The 19,082-nt window shown below is 46.2% G+C and overlaps 1 protein-coding gene, 1 long non-coding RNA gene and 1 pseudogene across 2 annotated transcripts in view; 1 reads left to right on the top strand and 2 right to left on the bottom strand.

Moving 5' to 3' along the window:
* The first annotated feature begins 1 nt into the window (after window position 1).
* The window catches only part of LOC103348325 (uncharacterized), a 41,824-nt gene continuing 22,743 nt past the window's right edge, over window positions 2-19,082 (top strand). The window contains exon 1 of the long non-coding RNA XR_016216879.1: window positions 2-871. This is a non-coding gene — a long non-coding RNA (uncharacterized LOC103348325). The remainder of the gene's footprint in view (window positions 872-19,082) is intronic.
* On the bottom strand, window positions 8,255-8,366 carry LOC127491235 (small nucleolar RNA SNORA40; annotated as a pseudogene).
* On the bottom strand, window positions 8,749-15,500 carry LOC108175363 (lysozyme C). The gene is made up of 4 exons (XM_002711324.6): window positions 15,337-15,500; window positions 14,260-14,424; window positions 11,605-11,683; window positions 8,749-9,491 (listed from the first exon to the last, which is right to left on the bottom strand). Exons 1-4 carry the CDS (start codon window positions 15,470-15,472, stop codon window positions 9,425-9,427), a joined length of 447 nt encoding a protein of 148 aa, XP_002711370.2. The 5' UTR covers window positions 15,473-15,500; the 3' UTR covers window positions 8,749-9,424.

Below are 19,082 nucleotides of genomic sequence, written 5' to 3'. Positions count from 1 at the left end.
CGGGCACACCGCGCACGCGCCTGAGCGCTGCCCTGCCGACACCGGAGGGCCGCTCAGAGAACACAGTGGGAGGGGGGGCGTAATTAATACACGGTTTCAGAGGGCTTGCCGGAACTTAAGGATAGGAGTTTCCACACTGGAAGGGTCCACCCTGTGCCAAGATGCAGACAGACCCACCTGGCGAACTTTGCAGAGCATCGGGGACCCTCCACATGGCCAGTTATGAAGATTCTGGAATCAGAACGGCTTCAGATTGCTCAGTAGCAGCAGTCTAGGGAGCAGTGAAGTGCTACCCTCGATTTTCTGAAGGAAACTTACTTCCAACTTAGTTGTCAACACTTGGACGACTATCCGCCAAGTTTCAGACATGCGCAATCTAAACTAAACGTGCCTCTCAGTCACCTTTCTCAGGAAGATGCTAGAGATGTGATCCATCACAATGCGGGAATAAGCCAAGAAGGAGAACATTGGGAAACCCAGGAAACACAATAGATACGAAAGGTAAGGGGAGCATAGTGAATGCCAAGAGGATGCTGAAAGAGCCCGCAATGCCAGCTGTGCGCAGGCAGCCAGCCAGCTGCCCCGGCCAGCTTTCCTTTTGGTCAGAAATGTCTGGGAAATTCTGTGTCAGAGGATGGATTTGACAGCACTCCGGCTGCACCTGAACCTGAAGAGATTTAATGTTCAACCTAGAGTCTGGGAGTTGAACGGATACACAGAAACCCAAAGAGATTCAAGGATCATGCAGGTACTAGCTTCAGGGAAAACAAGATCTGTGCAACAGAAGGAGCTGTATTTATGACTACTGAGTATTGATTTAACCCCACGCGTGGAAGGCCGGGCTTTGGAGAGAGTGATCTACATGATGAAGGTAGGAGAGGAGGGTATAGAGCTTCATCTTTAACTCCTATAGGTTTAGAAACCAATATCCTAAAATGGGGGAGGGGAGAATAATATAAACCTAATATTTATTTTTTAAAGATTTATTCATTTATTTGAAAGTCAGAGTTACACAAAGAGCGTAGGAGAGGCAGAGAGAGAGAGAGAGAGAGAGAGAGAGAGAGAGAGAGAGAGAGAGAGAGAGAGAGAGGTCTTCAATCCATTGGTTCACTCCCCAATTGGTCGCAGTGGCTGGAGCTGGACTGATCCGAAGCCAGGAGCCAGGGTCTTCCTTCAGGTCTCCCATGCAGGTGCAGGGGCCCAAGGACTTGGGCCATCCTCCACTGCTTTCCCAGGCCATAGCAGAGAGCTGGATGGGAAGCGGAGTAGCCAGGACTAGAACCGGCGCCTTATGGCATGCCAACGCCACAGGCGGTGGCTTAACCCACTACACCACAGCGCTGCCCCCAAACCTAATATGTAAAGTCATCAAAGTAACTACAACACTCCTCATGGTAAGCTAAAAGAGAGGAAAATCACAACTGATAATTTTTAGAAATCCCAGCAAATTTTAAAGAAAGATTTATTTATTCATTTGAAGGGCATAGTTACAAAGAGAGAGAAGAGACAGAGGGAGAGAGAGCTTTTATCTCCTGGTTCACTCCCCTAAGGCCACAACAGCCAGGACTGAGCCAGGCTGCAGCCAGGGGCCAGGAGTTTCTTCCAGGTCTCCCACATGGCTGCAGTGCATCTTCCACTGTTTTCCCAGGCGCACTGGCAACAGAGCTGGATCGGAAGTGGAACAGTGGGGACATGAACCAGCACCCATATGGAAGCTGGTGTGGCAGGTAGTGGCTTAACGTACTGCCCACAGGCGGGCCCCAGCCTGCCTTCTTCAGTCGACTTTCGTTGATCTCTGGCCGTTTCTCCAGTCAGCCCGTTATTGGGCTATCATATAGGCCCCATCTTTGTTTATGAACTGTCATTCTCCAAGTCTCAGTACTCTACTTTGACTCATTCTTGTACACATCGGGCTATACTGATCTGAATTAACTCAAATTCTTTCTGAGTATACTGGCATCAGAGTGGCACGAGAATTGAAGCCGAAGCACACACCAGCGTAAAGGCCCTCTGCTGCCCTCTCATGGCCGATCTATGAACTACACTTACATAAACAGTTAAAACTGGATTGCAGAAACTATTGCGTGGGAATCCTGTGGGTTAAAGAGTAAGGAAAATCTCAGAGTGCTCAACACAGAAGGAATGTACTACATGAGCAATATGGCTATTCAGTCGACTTATGTTCATTCCAATCACTGCTCTAGGTGTTTGAAATAAGGAGGTGACCAAGAGCCAAACACGTCTCTCTTACCTATCAGGACAGTGGCTCTGCATGGTGTGTCAGAGATGTGACAAGATAGAGAGCATCCAGTGTGGAGAAGGAGCAGCCCCCCGAGGGGCTTCAGAGCCTTAGTGGAGGCACCTGTTACATGGTGTGCCTGTGTTGAGAGATTGATTGATATATTTTGAGGCTATTTATTAAGCACGGTGGATATATGTTTCTCACTGTCAGATGTTGCTCCCCCTCTTCGCGGAGGAACGACACAGGACCCTGCGCTGTTCTTTTGTCTGCTCGGCCCTCCCCGGGTTTGCTGCTGGTTCTTCCCAGGTTGGCTACCGTCCCTTCCACCTCCGTGGAAGGGCGGTTCCCCCTGCCACTTTCCCCACTTCCACGGGGGAGCGGCACACCGCCGGCCGGCTCTCTCGGGGGCTGCTCAGGTGTTATTCGGATAGATGTTCCTGGTGCATGTTGTCTCTCTCCTCCTTTATAGTCCTCTCCACCAATCCCAACTCTGGTACCCACACGCCGAGTACGCTGCTCTCCTCCAATCAGGAGCAGGTCCTGCTGTTTATTGGTTGAACTGGAGGCAGCTGTGTAGAAGCTGTTTCCTCCTCTCCCAGCGCCATATTGTGGGAGAGCAGATGCATAGAATAAGTCTTAATTCCAGTAACAGTTTAGTCCGAGTTGCTCCCCACAGTCAGACAATCGAGCATAAAACATGAAAAAGGAGAAATTCAAACCCCATGGCATGGTGTAAGATTAGAATTGCAGGTATTGGTGTGAATTAATGAATTTTGATATAAATATAAAGATATAGGGGAAATATAATTGGGGCGAGCATTTGGCACAGCAGTTGAAATACCACTTGGCATACTCATATCCCATATTGGAGTGCCTGAATTCGAGTTTCAGCTCTGCTTCCCATCCAGCTTCCTGATAATGTGCACCCTTAGAGGCAGCAGGCAATGGCTCAAGGAGTGGGGTCCCTAACACTCATATGGGAGACCTAGATTGAAATCCAGGCTCCTGCCTTTGGCCTGGCCCAGGCTTGGCTGTTATGGGCATTTGGGAAGGAACCAGCAGACCGAAGATCGGTCTCTCTGTATCTCTTTTCTGAGTCTCTGTGTCTGCCTGCCCTCTGTTTCTCTGTCTTTCAAAGAAATAAAAATACAAAAATGGGGCCAGCGCCGCGGCTCAACAGGCTAATCATCTGCCTGCGGTGCAGGCACCCCGAGTTCTAGTGCCAGTCAGGCCTCGCATTCTGTCCCGGTTGCTCCCCTTCCAGTCTAGCTCTCTGCTGTGGCCCGGGAGTGCAGTGGAGGATGGCCCAAGTGCTTGGGCCCTGCACCCCATGGGAGACCAGGGGAACCACCTGGCTCCTGGCTTCGGTTCAGCGTGGTGCGCCAGCCACAGCGGCCATTGGGGGGTGAACCAACGGCAAAGGAAGACCTTTCTCTCTCTCTCTCTCGCTGTCCACTCTGCCTGTCAAAAAAAAAAAAAAAAAAGTACAAAAATGTTCTTTAAAAAAACCTCAAGGGGGCGCCAGCGCTGTGGCATAGTAAGTTAAGCTGCTGCCTGTGGTACCAGCATCCCATATGGGTTGCCAGTTCATGTCCTGGATGCTCCACTTCTGCTCCAGTTCTCTGCTTTGGCCTGGGAAAGCAGTAGAAGATGGCCCAAGTGCTTGGGCCACTGCAGCCATGTGGGAGATTTGAAGAAGCTCCTAGCTTCTGATTGGCTCACCTTCCTCTGTTGCAGCATTTGGGGAATGACCCTGCAGAAGGAATAGCTCTTACTCTGTCTCTCCCTCCTTCTGTCTGTAACTCTACCTCTCAAATAAATAAATAAAATCTTTAAAAACCCAAGAGGATGGGGCTGGCACTGTGGCATAGTGTGGGTAAAGCCACCACCTGCATTGCCAGCAACCCATATGGGTGCCAGTTTGTGTCCCAGCCTCATGTCTGATCCAGCTCCCTGCTATGGCCTGGGAAAGCAGTAGAAGATGGCCCAAGTCCATTGGCCGCTGTTCCCACGTAGGAGACTTGGGGAAAGCACCAGGCTCCTCATTGGCTCATCTCTGGCCATGAAGCCAATTGGGGAGTGAACCAGAGGATGGAAGACCTCCCTGGCCCTCGCCCCTGCCCCCGCCCCCGCCTCCGCCTCCGCCCCCTTCTCTGTGTAATCTTTCAGGTAAATAAGTCTTGCCGCTGCCTGCAGCACCTGCATTCTTTTGGGTGCCGATTCGAGTTCCAGCTGCTTCACTTCTTACCCAGCTCTCTGCTAATGAGCCTGGGAAAACAGCACAAAGTAACCCAAAGCCCTGGGTCCCTGCACCCACTTGGGAGACCCAAGGGAAGCTCCTGGCTCCTGGCTTCAGATCACCCCAGCTCTGACTGTTGCGGCTATTTGGGGAGTGAACCAGTGTATAGATCTCTCTGTCTCTCCCTCCCTCTGTTTACTCTGCCTATGAAATAAATCTTTTTTTAAAACCCCCAAACTTTAAACATTGTTTAAATTAAAAAAACATGGTGTGTGTGTGTGTACATATATATATATATATATATTCTCTAGCTCTTTCGACTGACACTGTCACCTAGGAACACCCTAATGTCCAGATCGTGTTTTTAAAATATTATTAACCACTGTAATAAATTAGAGTTTCTTGAATAAACGGCTATTCCAGGGCTGGAGCAAGGAAAGAACAAGGCAAACCTTAGAGTACCTTGTGCCAGGAAACAACTAAGTGCTCAAAAAATTATAGACAAGTCAAAATGAAACAGAAGTCAGCTTGCAGGGGCTCACTGGCTAAATAGGGCACAGTGTGGACAGCAAAGTAAATGGTGGTAATGAATTATAACTCATTATAATTTCACTAAGACAGAAACCATGGGTCCACAGTGATCTCATAAATGAAGCTGGAAACTTGATGAGCAACAGTCTCCTAGTACCTCCCTTACCAGAAACTTTACAATGGACATGACTTACAACCTCATTTAAATCAAGTAATCTGAGTGAACATCATCAAATCAAAACTGCATGCCACTTAAGGCAATGAGAAGGGAATCACTTCTGTGGTATTCCCGCCAAAGTTGCAAAACCTACTCTAATTAAGAGAATATCAGAAGCACCTTAGAGAAATTCTGCAGTATAACTGGTCTGTGGTCTTCAAGAATGTCTAGGTCATAAAAGCAAAGAAAGAAATAATCATTAGGAAATGACCCAGAATGAAAGAGACTAAAAAATATGGCAATCAAATACAACACATGATTTTTTGGAAAGATTTATTTTGTTTCTTTGAAAGGGTTACAGAGAGAGGTAGAGAGAGATACAGATAGAGAGAAAGATAGGTCTTCCATCTGCTGGTTCACTCCCCAGATGGCTGCAATGGTGGGAGATGCACTGATCTGAAGCCAGGTGCCAGGAGCTTCTTCTGGGTCTCCCACGCGGATGCAGGGGCCAAAGACTTGGACCATCTTCTACTGCTTTCCCAGGCCATAACAGAGAGCTGAATCAGAAGAGGAACAGCCAGGACTTGAACTGGCACCTGTATAGGATACCAGCACTGTAGGCCAGGGTGTAACCTGCTGCGCCACAGTGCCGGTCCCTCTCTGAAGGGGTTTGTAAGGGAAGTGATCTACAACCAGTAAGAACTGTGTCCCTCAGCACTTAGTGAGTCCTACCTCTTGGGTAAAGCCAGTGTGTGCTCACTGTGACATAGGTAAATGCTGACTAGAACTGACTCCTTGAAAGTCACTGGGCCTGTGTCTCCCACGCTTATGTCACTCATCTTCTGCCCTGAATAAACTTAAAAGTAACCTTTCTACAGATCCTGTTTGTTTCCACCAACCATATGTGGATGCCAAATGTGGGGCTCAGCGAACACTCACGACTCCTTGGAGGCCTTACTCAGATCAGCTCTTGGTATGAGCCTCAGCCCGTTATGGTCCTCCAACCCTGAAATCCTCCCCTGAATGGGATGCTAAGCCCTCCTGGGTCTCCAGAATTTCTTGTTGGGTCAGTGGATCCCCAGGTTTATTCTTGGCCCATTTTTCTGGTCTTTCTTGCTGAGAACATTTGAGGAAAACATTTTTCAGCACCTGGTGTTGTGCCTTTAAGAGGCCTCTCCTCCTTGATCCTACCCACTGCCTATTTCAAATACTAAAGAACAAGGGAAAAAAAAAAAAAAAAAACAAGGAGATAAACTTCTTTCTGGTGCATCAGCTGGCTTTATGTTTTATAACTGTGGCATTTTTTACTTGCAGTTATTCGAGTAGATGGGAAAGTCTTAGAAAAGATGATTTAAGTTTTATATTTCCAGAACAGGGAACATTCGATACTCTGAAACTAGTTTTTCTTAGGTTGAAATTGGGAAAGGCACTTAGAGCAACCTTATCCCATGTCAGAGTGCCTGGTTCAAGTTCTGGGTACTCTGTGGTTCTGATCCAGTTTCCTGCTGTTACTGGCTAGTCAGGCAGACAGGTAGGTCTGCTGAGCTAGAGGTACCAGCAAGCCACCATACCCTGTGCCCATGTGTGATTCTATCCGCCTACTTGTCAATCAAAATGCCCCCTTTCCCAGGATGCATCTGCTTTATCTGGGACCAGGGGGGATGATGCCATGAAAATATGGATATGAACTCCACTGGAAGCTTGTGGAGGTAACATATAATTCCCAGGAGCTCCACATGGAGAGGCTGATAAAGGAGACCAACAACTGGCAGAGGGTCTCTCTTCCACTGCAGACCATGACTGCAGGGACTGGCAGGTGCCCTTTCTGTCCCCACCCCTTCTCCTTTTGGGCAAATCTTTTGGCTCATTGCCTACCCACAGTGGGTGTTTTTCTGTGTGGTGCACCACATGCTAATGTGTGTGTGTGTGGTGGCTTTCTCACCTTTTTAATAAATTTTTTTTATTTTTTTTATTTTTTGACAGGCAGAGTGGACAGTGAGAGAGAGAGACAGAGAGAGAAAGGTCTTCCTTTGCCGTTGGTTCACCCTCCAATGGCCGCCGCTGCAGCCGGCGCACCGCGCTGATCCGATGGCAGGAGCCAGGATCCAGGTGCTTTTCCTGGTCTCCCATGGGGTGCAGGGCCCAAGCACCTGGGCCATCCTCCACTGCACTCCCTGGCCATAGCAGAGAGCTGGCCTGGAAGAGGGGCAACCGGGACAGAATCCGGCGCCCCAACCGGGACTAGAACCCGGTGTGCCGGCGCCGCAAGGTGGAGGATTAGCCTATTGAGCCACGGCGCCGGCTTTTGAATAAAATTTACCTTATTTGAGTCAGTACTTAGAATGCATATCTTTGTGCATGACAAGGACCTGCAGTGAAAAACCAAATAAATCCCCCCACTCACCCACATCACTGCTAATGCTTCTGGCATGGAGGATTGTTCCAGGGCACTTCTCAGACTGGGAAAATCCCTAGCTAAGGGTAGTGCAGATTTCCCAGCCACACCAAGACTTGCAAATTACCTTCCTGGAAATACCTGCTGGACCACAAGAAAACTCTCCCTAAGAAGAGACTGCTATTACAAGTATATACCTCAGATTATGGTCCATGTTGCAGCCATTAGCCTCTGCCTGCCTGCCTGCCTGCCTGCCTGCCTGTTGTTCTCATTCAGCTTCAATGAATTTAACTCTCTCCACTCTATCTGACTGCTCTGGTGAATTCTTTGAACACCCATGGTGCTGGCCTCAATCAGTCACATCCTGCAACATTTTGATGGCGCCTACAGGTACTTTTCCTCTGATCACTGGGAGCCAACCTTTAGAGTGTGGCACGATATGTAGTGGCAGCTTGTCTGGGTGAACCCACAGCTGCTGTTAGACCCCGATCACGGTCAGTCCTTCTTTCTCCTTGACCTGGTCCTTAAGGAACAGCTTACCCCTGTTAGACCAACTGCTGATTCCTGGCCAGGGCAAATGCCTGGTGGAATTTGAAGGCCCCTGTTCAATGCTACCCAGTACCTGTTGCCCTCAGGGTTGGGGACTGAACTTCTATCTGTTCCATCTTTTTTTTTTTTTTTTTTTTTCATTTTATAAATGCTTGTATATATCAAAACTCATACTGATCAATGAGTTCTGGGTTGCAAAACAGGATTTATTTTTTGCACCTGTATGTCCACTAGTTGAAACACACACTGTGTAAGGGGCCAGGGCTGTGGTGAAGCAGGGTAAAGCCCCAGCTTGCAGCGCTGGCATCCCATGTGGATCCCGGTTCTAATCCCTTTATGCCACAGTGGCGTACCTGGGTTTGACACCCAGACTCACTCCCAGTTCTAGCTTCCTGCTATGCACATCCTAGGATGCAGCAGGTCATGGTTCAAGTGGTTGGGTCCCTGCCACCCACAATGCAGACCTGGACTGAGTTACTGCTTCCCGACTTTGGCCTGCTCCTACCCCAGTGGTTGTAGGCATCTGAGGAGTGAACTGGTGGATGGGAGCCCTCTGTGTGTTCATCTATCTCTGCCCCTTTCCTTTCAAATAAAATAAGCAAATAAATATTTTTTAAGGAAGAAAGACAAAGGTATGCACTGCAAAGCCTTTAATGATAATATACTTTTTTACAACATGCATAATCTCACACCTGTGGTTAATCAGCAATCATTTCAATACCTGTGAGCTCACCTGACTCAGATTTAGTTATAATGCACAAATCTAAATTAATAAAGTTAAGAAACAGCAACTGCTCATCTAACCCCTCCACAATAGCAAGATGCATCCAAATGTTCTTTAAGGGGCTAAAACAGATCGATATTTAACTGGACGTTCTTTTTGTAAAGATGTATAAATGAAATCTTTCCCAGAAAATATGCAAACCAAAGGTCACATACACCTTATGAAAACAAAATTCTTAACCCAGGCAGTACAACTGCTCCTTTAACAGCTGTGTATCACCCACTGAAGAGGGGTCACTGTCCCTGTGTTGGAGGTGCCTGACAGGAGGCATCGGGGCCCACGCAGCTGAATTCTGCCCTAGACACATGTGTTATGAGACTGTCCTCTTTAATGTTTTCATCCAAAACTGAGGAAGAGTAAGTCTGGGTTATTTCTGTTTAAGAACTGAGTGCACTGGCGATGTATTTGGTAGCTAAGAAGAAAGGCCATATTTTGCTCCTGCTTCTGGGACAATGTTAGTTTGTTTGAAAAGGCAATGCTGGCTACTGAAAAGGAGACAAGATGAGCGGAAGAAGAAAATTCTGCAGTTACACTCCACAGCCCTGAATATACGAAGTGAGATCTTGGTTTTGACAATGATTTTTCCACGCCACCCTGTAGAGAAAGGCAAAACAAGTGAAGGGGTTAAAATATGTCTTCATGGAAAAATACAAGTACAGACTTCAAACATTTTGGGAGAACAAAACACCTCATGAACAAAAACACCATATAAAAGGAGAGCAATGGCCAAGTGCAGCTGCTGCACCCTGCGAGCTTCCACAACATTAGCCTTGACCTCTGCATGCTTTCGTGTTCATCTAAAAGACACAATTCTGACTCCTATCCAGTCTCTCTCCCTGTTCTGGAAAGGTGGGGGTCTTCTCCACATACTTCCAGGATTTGGAATGCAAACGGACACTCTGCTTTTGCCCTTGGGATGCAGCTATCCTGCCTACATCTCCAGGAAGAAAGAAACAGCTGAAGCGGGCCTTCTCCTCAAGTTTGATTCACTATGAAGAAATGGCTTTGCAAGCTGAAGACCTGTGAGTTTGAGACAGGTGTCTGTGAATTCTTTGCTTCTTGTTCCAAACAAGAAGGCGACACAAATAGCAAGGATGGATGACCTAAGGGCTTTTAAAAAATGTCTTCCGGTTTCAGCCACTATCAGCAGCACAGCTGAGACCACGGCACTACATTTCAAATACATGTTCTAATTTGAAATGAGGAGAGATGCTAAAAAGTGACACATATTGATGTCTTCAATCTTGACTCCTCCTGAGACACAGATTTACTGAATAAGAACTGAGGTCCAATGTTGCAGTTAAACCTTTGATGTGACAAAAAAGCATAAAGACAAGAAATCACGGTTAATTTTGTATGTGAATAAATCTTCAGTTTCTTGTCAAATATGTATATTTACCTGGGTAAATCCACATTTTTGGTTGAAAAGAGGAATTTTTCTTCCAGCTTGCTGACTTTCTTCTCAGAAGTCATTGGATGGCTGGTATTTTGTGTTTTTCATTTCTCTAAGGAGGGACCAGATTGTGCTGCAGCTAGCTCAATGAATGCATGCTTGGGTCTAGTCAAAAGGACATGGAAAGAAAACAAGAGAGTTCTGTGTCTGGGGTGGAGGCCTATTCACCTCCCTAGGATGGGAGGCTGCTATGTTACAAAGTGCACCATGCTTTTTGTGGCGTCTTCTACAGCACATCACAAGTTTTCTGGGTTGCTGAAGATGGGAGAAAAGTGGCCTAAGCTGGGGTGGGGGGGCAGGCTTCAGCGCAGCCATGAAGATGCTTGTCCAGATGTCTGCATCCACCATGGTGCTGGTGTGAGAATCCAGGTCTTCCCTTCTGATGCCAGCTGCCTGCTAATGCGCACCCTGGGAGGCAGAAGCTGATGGCTCAAGTACTTGCATGTCTGCCACCCATGTGGGAGACTAAGACTGTGTTCTGGCCTCCTGTCTTTGGCCTGGCCCAGCCCTGGCTGTTGTGGCCATGTCAGACTGAATCGGTGCATAGAAGATCTTTTCTGTCTTTGTCTCTCTGTCCCTTAAATCTAGTACCTCAATAAAGTTTTGTAAAAAGTAGGATTAGTGGTTTTACAATTCAGAAGATGTGATGGATCCGGAAAGATAGCCTGCCTTTGACTTTGGATGTAGAATGGGCGTTGGGTGGATCAGATGGGAAAGTTTCCAAATAATACCTTTCTCCGAAGAAAAGGAAGCCAAACTGTTTTATGCAGTTCCATCTGACGTTATGACATTTTACACTATCTAGTTCAGTTTTTATAAAAGAAAAGTAGACAAGTAAATAAATACAGTGAAGACCACAGACAGACTGAGGCATTGCTACTTGCTACAGGGAAATACGCACACAAAGCACCTCAGCCTCCCTTCTGCCCTCAGGAGAGCACAGGATGCCAAGTGCAAACACTGAGTGAGGTGCTCAGTGCAACAGCAGACACAAAGCACGTTCCACATTCGCTTATTCTAAACCTAATCTCAAGACACGGCAAGGAACTGGCAGAGTGCGGACAGTCTTAGAAACCCTAGAAATCCCCCAAAAGGGGGAATGAAAGAATGAGATTCTGAGTCCATTAAAGTACATTGTTTCTTCAAGGATTTAGGCAATACACTGTAGCACAGACTCAAAACTACCACATTCAGTTCTCAACAGCATATTTTGGGTTTAGAAAGTCTTTTCTCACGTATATATGAAACACATACCATGCTCTGATGCCTTGTGGATCGCTGACGACCCTCTTTGCACAAGCTACAGCTTGAGTGATGTCATCTTTCAATAAATCTGAAAAAGAGGTGGTGAGAAATGAAAACAAATTGCACAGCGATTTCCTTTTACATTTGGGGTTAGCCACTTTTATTCTGTTGGGCTGAGGAAAGAATATTAAGAAATTATTTTTCAAGAGTCCATTAGGCAGTAATGGTGGGGAAAAACTCTCTTCACCCTTTTCCATCTGGCAGCAAGTAAAGCATTTTGTCTCATTTACAATGCAAGCTCTGGAATTACCACGTTATGGAAGGTCCACTGCATACTAGACACTATAGGAAAAAGCATGCCTAGTAATTTTTTACTCGGCAATTCTACTATTGCAACTTCCTCATAAAGAACTAATAAGACATATATCCAAAGGTGTTTGCAGGAAGATGTTCACAGCAATTATTAAGTGAAAAACTGGAAACAACCTAAGTGCTTAATAGTAGGAAGTAGATAAACACATTACAGAAAATTCATAGAGTGGAATTCTACTCATCCTTTAAAATGACAATAGAGATTTGTATTTGTTGATATGGACATAATTTTGTGTGAGAAGTAAACCGTATAGCAGTCTATATAATACAATTTAGTTTTTGTAAAAATTTACATTGCTGTCATGTTTATATATGGGTACATATATACATGATATAATTTTATTTTAAGGTTTATTTATTTATTTGAAAGGTAGAGTTACAGAGAGAAAAAGAGGGAGAGACAGAGATAGCTTCCATCCACTGGTTCACTCCCCAAATGGTCGCAACAGCCAAAGCTGGGCCAATCCAAAGCCAGGAGCCAGAAGCTAATTCCAGGTCTCCCACTTGGGTGCAAGGGCCCAAGCACTAGGGCCATCTTCTGCTGCTTTCCCAGCACATCAGCAGGGAGCTGGATCAGAAGTGGAACAGCTGGGACTTGAACCAGCATCCATATGGGATGCCATCACTGCAGACGATGGCTTTACCTGCTACACCGCAGTGCCAGTCCCTGTAATTTTACTTGCATGTCCATGATTGATGTACATTCTGGAAGAATATATACCAAAAGTGACAATGGTCAGACAACTCTGGTAGTAAGGTTACGGTTGCTATTTTTTTCCAATTTGTATTTTCTAATTTTTATTTAATGACTACATGCTATTATACAATGCAAAATACATTTGAAAGTAAATTAACTAGATTATAAAAGAATATGCTAAAATTAATCTTCTTGATGTGAGTGTTGTGTGGTACAGCAGGTCAAACTGCTGCTTGAGACACCAACATCCCCTTTTAGAGAACTTGTTTAGGTCCTGGCTGCTTCATTCTGACCCAGTTCCCTATCAATGTGCCCGGGAAGGCAGCAGACAGAGGCCTAAATATCTGGGTTCTTACCACCCATTTGGGAGACCAAATGGAGTTCCTGGCTCCTGGCTTTGGCCTGGCCAAGTGCTGGCTCTTGTATAATGATTATGTATGAACTGCAGTTTGTTGAGATACAAACTAAAGAATTTAGAAATGAAAGACATAATGTTTTTAATTCATTTCAAAATCCTTCAACAAAAAATATATAGAGAAGAAGCAACTACTGCAAAAAGTTAAGAATTTAAAAGTCAGATATCTGAGGGCAGTCATTAGGCAGAGCAAGAAAGATGCCACTTGGAAGCCTGCGTCCCATACTGGATTGCCTGGGTTCAGAGTCCTCACTCTGCTCCCAATCCTAGCTCCCTGCTATCTGGAGATGGAGCAGGTGATGGCTCCAGTAGCTGGGTCCCTGCCACACACATGGCAGGCTGAGATTGAGTTCTGGGCGCCTAGCTTCTGCCTGGCCCACACCCAGCTGTTGTGGGTATTTAGGGAATGAGAAGTAGATATGAGATCTGTGTGTCCTTCTGTATTTAAAATAAATAAATAAAGTATGAAGTTGGACTTATGGGGGCCAGAATATGGTGCAGTGGGTTATGCTGCTTGCCTGTGATGCTGGGATCCCATATGGTTGCTACTCAATTTGTGGCTGTTCTACTTCTGATCCAGCTCCCTGCTAATGCACCTGGGAAAGCAGAAGATGGTCATGTGCTTGAGCCCCTACACCCACCTGGATGAAGCTCCTGGCTCCTGGCTCTGGCATGCCCAGCCCCAGCTGTTGCAGTCATTTAGGGAGTGAAACAGCAGATGAAGACCTCTCTGTCTCTCCCTCTCTCTGCATAACTCTATCTTTCAAATAAAGATAATAAATAAATAAAAAGCTGCATTTATGGCTGTTTGTTATACTACTACCTCCAATTTTCTGTGTATGCAGAACATTTCATAGTAATATATATATACAATCAAAAAAGGAACCAAGACCAAATTACTCCTCTCCTCCCCTGAGTCAGCAGGAGGAAAGCATCAGTGAGGCCATTTACAATCAGTTAACAGATCATTCCAGAAACATGTGCATATGAAAGAGCACCAACCTTTCATAATACCAGCTCTTTACTTTCTTACTTGGGGAATTAGGAGGAGGATAACAAAACTTTCTGGAAGCTGTGATGGGAGTTTTCCTAGGTCCCTCATGAATTTGTCTTGAATCTCTACTCTTACAAGATACCCAGAGGGGTCCTGTGCCATCACTCAAGTATTATCCTGTCTTACCACTGCAGGGTATATGGCAGGCGTTAACTGCTCGTGGGGTTTTGCCATCGTTACACCAGTAGCGGCTATTGATCTGAAATATTCCATAATCGGTGCTTTTGTCTCCAGGGTTGTAGTTTGTAGCTTGCGTGTTATAACTGCTCTCCCATTTGGTCAAACACATCCCTGAAAAAGTAATTTTTGTAATGAACAGCAACATAAAATGACTTACAGTGTAAACAAAAAGCAATCCATGTGTCTAACTCTGTTTTACCAATGACTTGATGTGTTTAACTTATAACTGAACACTTTAGTGAAGAAAGGCCCTTAAGAGAACCATTTTTGTAATGCAAACCAACTTCTGAAACTACTGCAGCAAGAGAAGGTGCTTTAAAAATATTAAAATAACGGCCGGCGCCGCGGCTCAATAGGCTAATCCTCCGCCTAGCGGCGCCGGCACACCGGGTTCTAGTCCCGGTCGGGGCGCCGGATTCTGTCCCGGTTGCCCCTCTTCCAGGCCAGCCCTCTGCTGTGGCCAGGGAGTGCAGTGGAGGATGGCCCAGGTGCTTGGGCCCTGCACCCCATGGGAGACCAGGAAAAGCACCTGGCTCCTGGCTCCTGCCATTGGATCAGCGCGGTGCGCCGGCCGCTGTGCGCCGGCCGTGGCGGCCATTGGAGGGTGAACCAACGGCAAAGGAAGACTTTTCTCTCTGTCTCTCTCTCTCACTGTCCACTATGCCTGTCAAAAAAAAAAAAAAATTAAAATAACAGTTTCTTCTTTGCTTTTACCCTTTCCCTGCTCCCATGGCTCAGGCAACATGCAGCCTTGAATAGAAAAATCAAGAGTTGATAGGCTCAGGTCTATCTGAGTCTAACAGCAAATCGGATGTTCCTTTCTTTGTTGTGGGCCTGTGAGTCACTGTAAAATCTACCATTAAGATGCTAACTGTGCTAATATGGGCAGTTTGAGTCTTCATGATTCCTGGTCTCTCTTCACAGGCCAGGGGAGAGATTCTGGGGCCCAACATGATCTCTATCAAAGGCATTGGGGAATGGGCCGGGTATGGTCTCGGGAAGTTGGAAAGAGTGGAGACTTACAGTTCGCCAAGCTGACTCCCTTGTAGCCATCCAATCCAAGTTTTTTCAGAGTTCTGGCCAACTCACACCTTTCATAGATCTTGCCCTGGACAGTGGTGGAAAGGAGGAGAAGCCCCAGGATCAGGAGTGCCTTCATGTTGACTGGGAAGCAAGACCTCTATGCTGACAGGACAGAGGCAGCCCCAGTATTTAACCTCTTTCAACTTCCTTCTTCCCCAGGTGGCGTGAGGGCTCCACCCTTTGTGTGGAAAACATGCTTGTTTTTCTGATTCACTGACTTGAAAGGTTTTTTTTTTTTTTTTTTTAATGTTTGAAGAGAAACGGTCTCATGTCCTAAGCATTAATCTCAGTAAAATAATGAAAAGACATTGCTTAAAGATTTGTTCAGGAAGAATTGGGAAGTAGCACTTTTCCAAAATAGAAGTTTTCTTCTATTTTATTAGGAGTAAAACAAATGTGAAGAAAAAAAAGGACTGTTCTATGTAACTTAAAATGAGCTGTGATTTTTTGCCTAATATTTTCATTTCCATTAAATGGTCTGTGTAAATATAAATTCACTATTTTGTATTCATCTCCACTTAGAATTATTTGCTATATACTTTTCTAGAGAATAGACATGGCACTTGGCCTCTTGTCTCATGGGTACATAGCCTGTTATCAAGCAAGAACTCAGTCCCTAACCCCAGTGCCAATCAAAATAATGAGGCCGAGGTTTGGGATGAAGGGAAGAGAACATTTAATCTGCTGACAGATGAAAGCATGGCAGACCCCAGGGTCTCCACAACCACCACCCTCCTTCAGGGGGTTTGGGGCTTTTAAAGAACTACAGGGGAGTCAGGAATAAGAGGGACAAAGGAAAGGGCCAGCTGCATGTTGGCCCACTGGCCAGGCACCAAGGCCTGCACACTCCTTTTGTGTTTAATGCTCTGGTTGTCTGGTTGTCTGTAGAAGAAACTGAGGTAAGGAAAAAAAGCAATGTGTGCTTCAGACAGCGGTGAGTGGGAAGCCAGGAGTCCAGCCCGATGCATCACCCAGATGCTCTGCTGGTAGGGCAGTCAAGTGGCCTTTAATCAGCCTGGGGGCTACATGCAGGTAGTTATTTTGTGCCCCGACCTGGGATTCCCCGGCACGGATCCGGGATTTCCCCTAATGGAACCCCTGGAGAAAATACTGGCCACCCACATGTTACCCACTGAAGAAGCAAATGACCTCATGAGCTTAGAGACTGGAATCTTGGAGGGCCAGCTGTACCACTCCCTCAGTTCAGTGAGTTAAGCCAAGACAGAATTTCCAGAGGACTGAGTGAGGCCTGATGGTATCTAGCCTCTGCACTCAAAGCTTTTTTTTTTTTTTTTTTTTTTTTGTGGGGGCAGGCAGGGAGAGCCCAGTCCAATCATGGCATCCCAATGTTCAGCTGGTTTTCTACTTTAGACTGGTTGTATATATTTTATTATTATAAAACAGTGTTTTACAGTTACAAACAAGGGTCATATGAACAACTTTCCTAACTCCTTTTCCATAGTGACTGGCCTCCCAGTTTTATGTCAGAATGGAATAGGTCACTTTTTTAAAAAAAGATTCATTTATTTATTTGAAAGGCAGAGTTACAGAGAGGCAAAAGCAGAGAGAGAGAAAGAGGTTTTCCAGTTGGTGGTTCACTCTCCAGATGGCCGCAATGGCCAGGCTAGGTAGATCCAAATCCAGGAGCCAGAAGCTTCTTCCAGGTCTCCCACATGGGCAACAAGACCCGAGGACTTGGGCCATCTTCCACTGCTTTCCCAGGCCATAGCAGAGAGCTGGATCAGAAGTGCAGCAGTCAGGACCCGAACCAGTGCCCATAGGGGATGCCAGCACTGCAGGCTGCGGCTTTACTTGCTATACCACTGCACTGGCCCCCAAAGAGGTCATTTTAAGGCAATAGGACTTTATTCAACTAAGTGTTACCTTTTAAAATACCCATCTGAGGAGGCTTTGCACATTTTTTTGGCTTGTAAGTAATTTTTTTTTAAGATTTTATTTATTCATTTGAGAAGTAGCGTTACAGACAGTGAGAGGGAGAGAGAGAGAAAGGTCTTCCTTCCATCGGTTCACCCCCTAAGTAGCTGCAATGACTGGAGCTGTGCCGATCCAAAGCCAGGAGCCAGTTGCCTCTTCCAAGTCTCCCACGTGGGTGCAGGGGCCCAAGCATTTGGACCATCTTCTACTGCTTTCTCAGGCCACAGCAGAGAGCAAGATTGGAAGTGGAGCAGCCGGGACCAGAACCGGTGCCCATATGGGATGCCGGTGCCACAGGTGGAGGATTAACCTACTCTGCCATGATGCCAGCCCCAGCTTGTAAGCAATTTATTTTTAAATTATAAGATTTGTAGACCAGTGACACAGCATACTAGACTAATCCTCCGCTTGCGGCGCCGGCACCCCGGTTTCTAGTCCCGGTTGGGGCGAGGGTTTCTGTCCCGGTTGCTCCTCTTCCAGTCCAGCTGTCTGCTGTGGCCTGGGAAGGCAATGGAGGATGGCCCAAGTGCTTGGGTCCTGCACCCGCATGGGAGACCAGGAGGAAGCACCTGGCTCCTGGCTTCGGATCGGCACAGCACGCCGGCCATAGCGGCCATTTGGGGGGTGAACCAATGGAAGGAAGACCTTTCTCTCTGTCTCTCTCTCTCTCTCTCTCTCACTGTCTAACTCTGCCTGTCAAAAAAAAAAAAAAAGATTTATAATGATTTGATTACTCAAAATAGCATATTGGAAATCAAAGCACATCAACAGACAAAAGAAAGTTGAGTTTTTGACTATCAGCACTGAAGCCATCTTTATAAGTATCTGACATCCAACCATGTCTCATGTAAAAAGAAGAGTAATCTCACATGTTTCACTTCCAGGCTTAGTTCCTAGTTTTCAAATTTTAGGAAGTGTAATGTAGTTTACTTCAAATCCCATTACACTTAGTGTTTATATTGCAACAGCAGCAGATTTCACATGGAACAAGAGCACAGCTTTTAGCTTTTAGCCACATACAGAAATTATATACCACATTCAGTACAGTAGAGTACACTATATTAACAAGCGCAAGGAGTTTAGTAAACTTAATGCATTGTTGCTGTATCTTTCCCTCTAAACTGAACCAGCTGAGCTTCTGAGCAGACAGATTGCTGCTATGGAGAGTAAGACTGCTGTGGGGGCTCAGGGAAGGGACATGAAGGTTGCTGGGGTCCTGGGTGATACGCTGGAGGAAACAGCACGTTATACCTGCTGAGGGTGAAAAGATTATAGTCCATGGGCATGGAAGTTTGGCAACATCCAGGATATCCTGGATGCGGTGGATGCTGGGCCTGTGGAGGAGGGGCTGAGCCAGGGGTTTATGTGACAGCTGGTGCAAGATCCCAGTTCCTACAGGAGCCAGATGAATAGCTATTTTGAAAGAGGGTGCCAAGTTTTACAATGAGCTACTGCTGAAATCCTGGTCAAGTTCCAAAACAAATGCAATCATACAGTATATGCACGGAAGACAGGAAGAGGGGCACTCTTCCAGGATTTGCAACAAAGCATTGCCTGAGAACCTAGCGCTCCTTCAGTCCCTACACTTGCCTATCAGTGTTCTCCAGCAGGAGGACATGCCAGCTCCCCGACCCCAGCACCAAGAAACATGCTGCCTCCTAAGCCCAGGCCCCGGCCTCTACCACCTGTGCTTGCAGCAAATAGTGCTCCTTCTGTACATTTTTAAAAATGATGCAATCAGCACTCCAGAG

Source organism: Oryctolagus cuniculus, chromosome 11 (assembly GCF_051225735.1).
Source record: "Oryctolagus cuniculus isolate XC-2025 breed Fujian yellow rabbit chromosome 11, ASM5122573v1, whole genome shotgun sequence".
Classification (NCBI taxonomy): Eukaryota; Metazoa; Chordata; class Mammalia; order Lagomorpha; family Leporidae; genus Oryctolagus; species Oryctolagus cuniculus.
The sequence above is the reverse complement of the archived record's forward strand: the minus strand, read 5'-3'. Positions and strand labels throughout refer to the sequence as shown.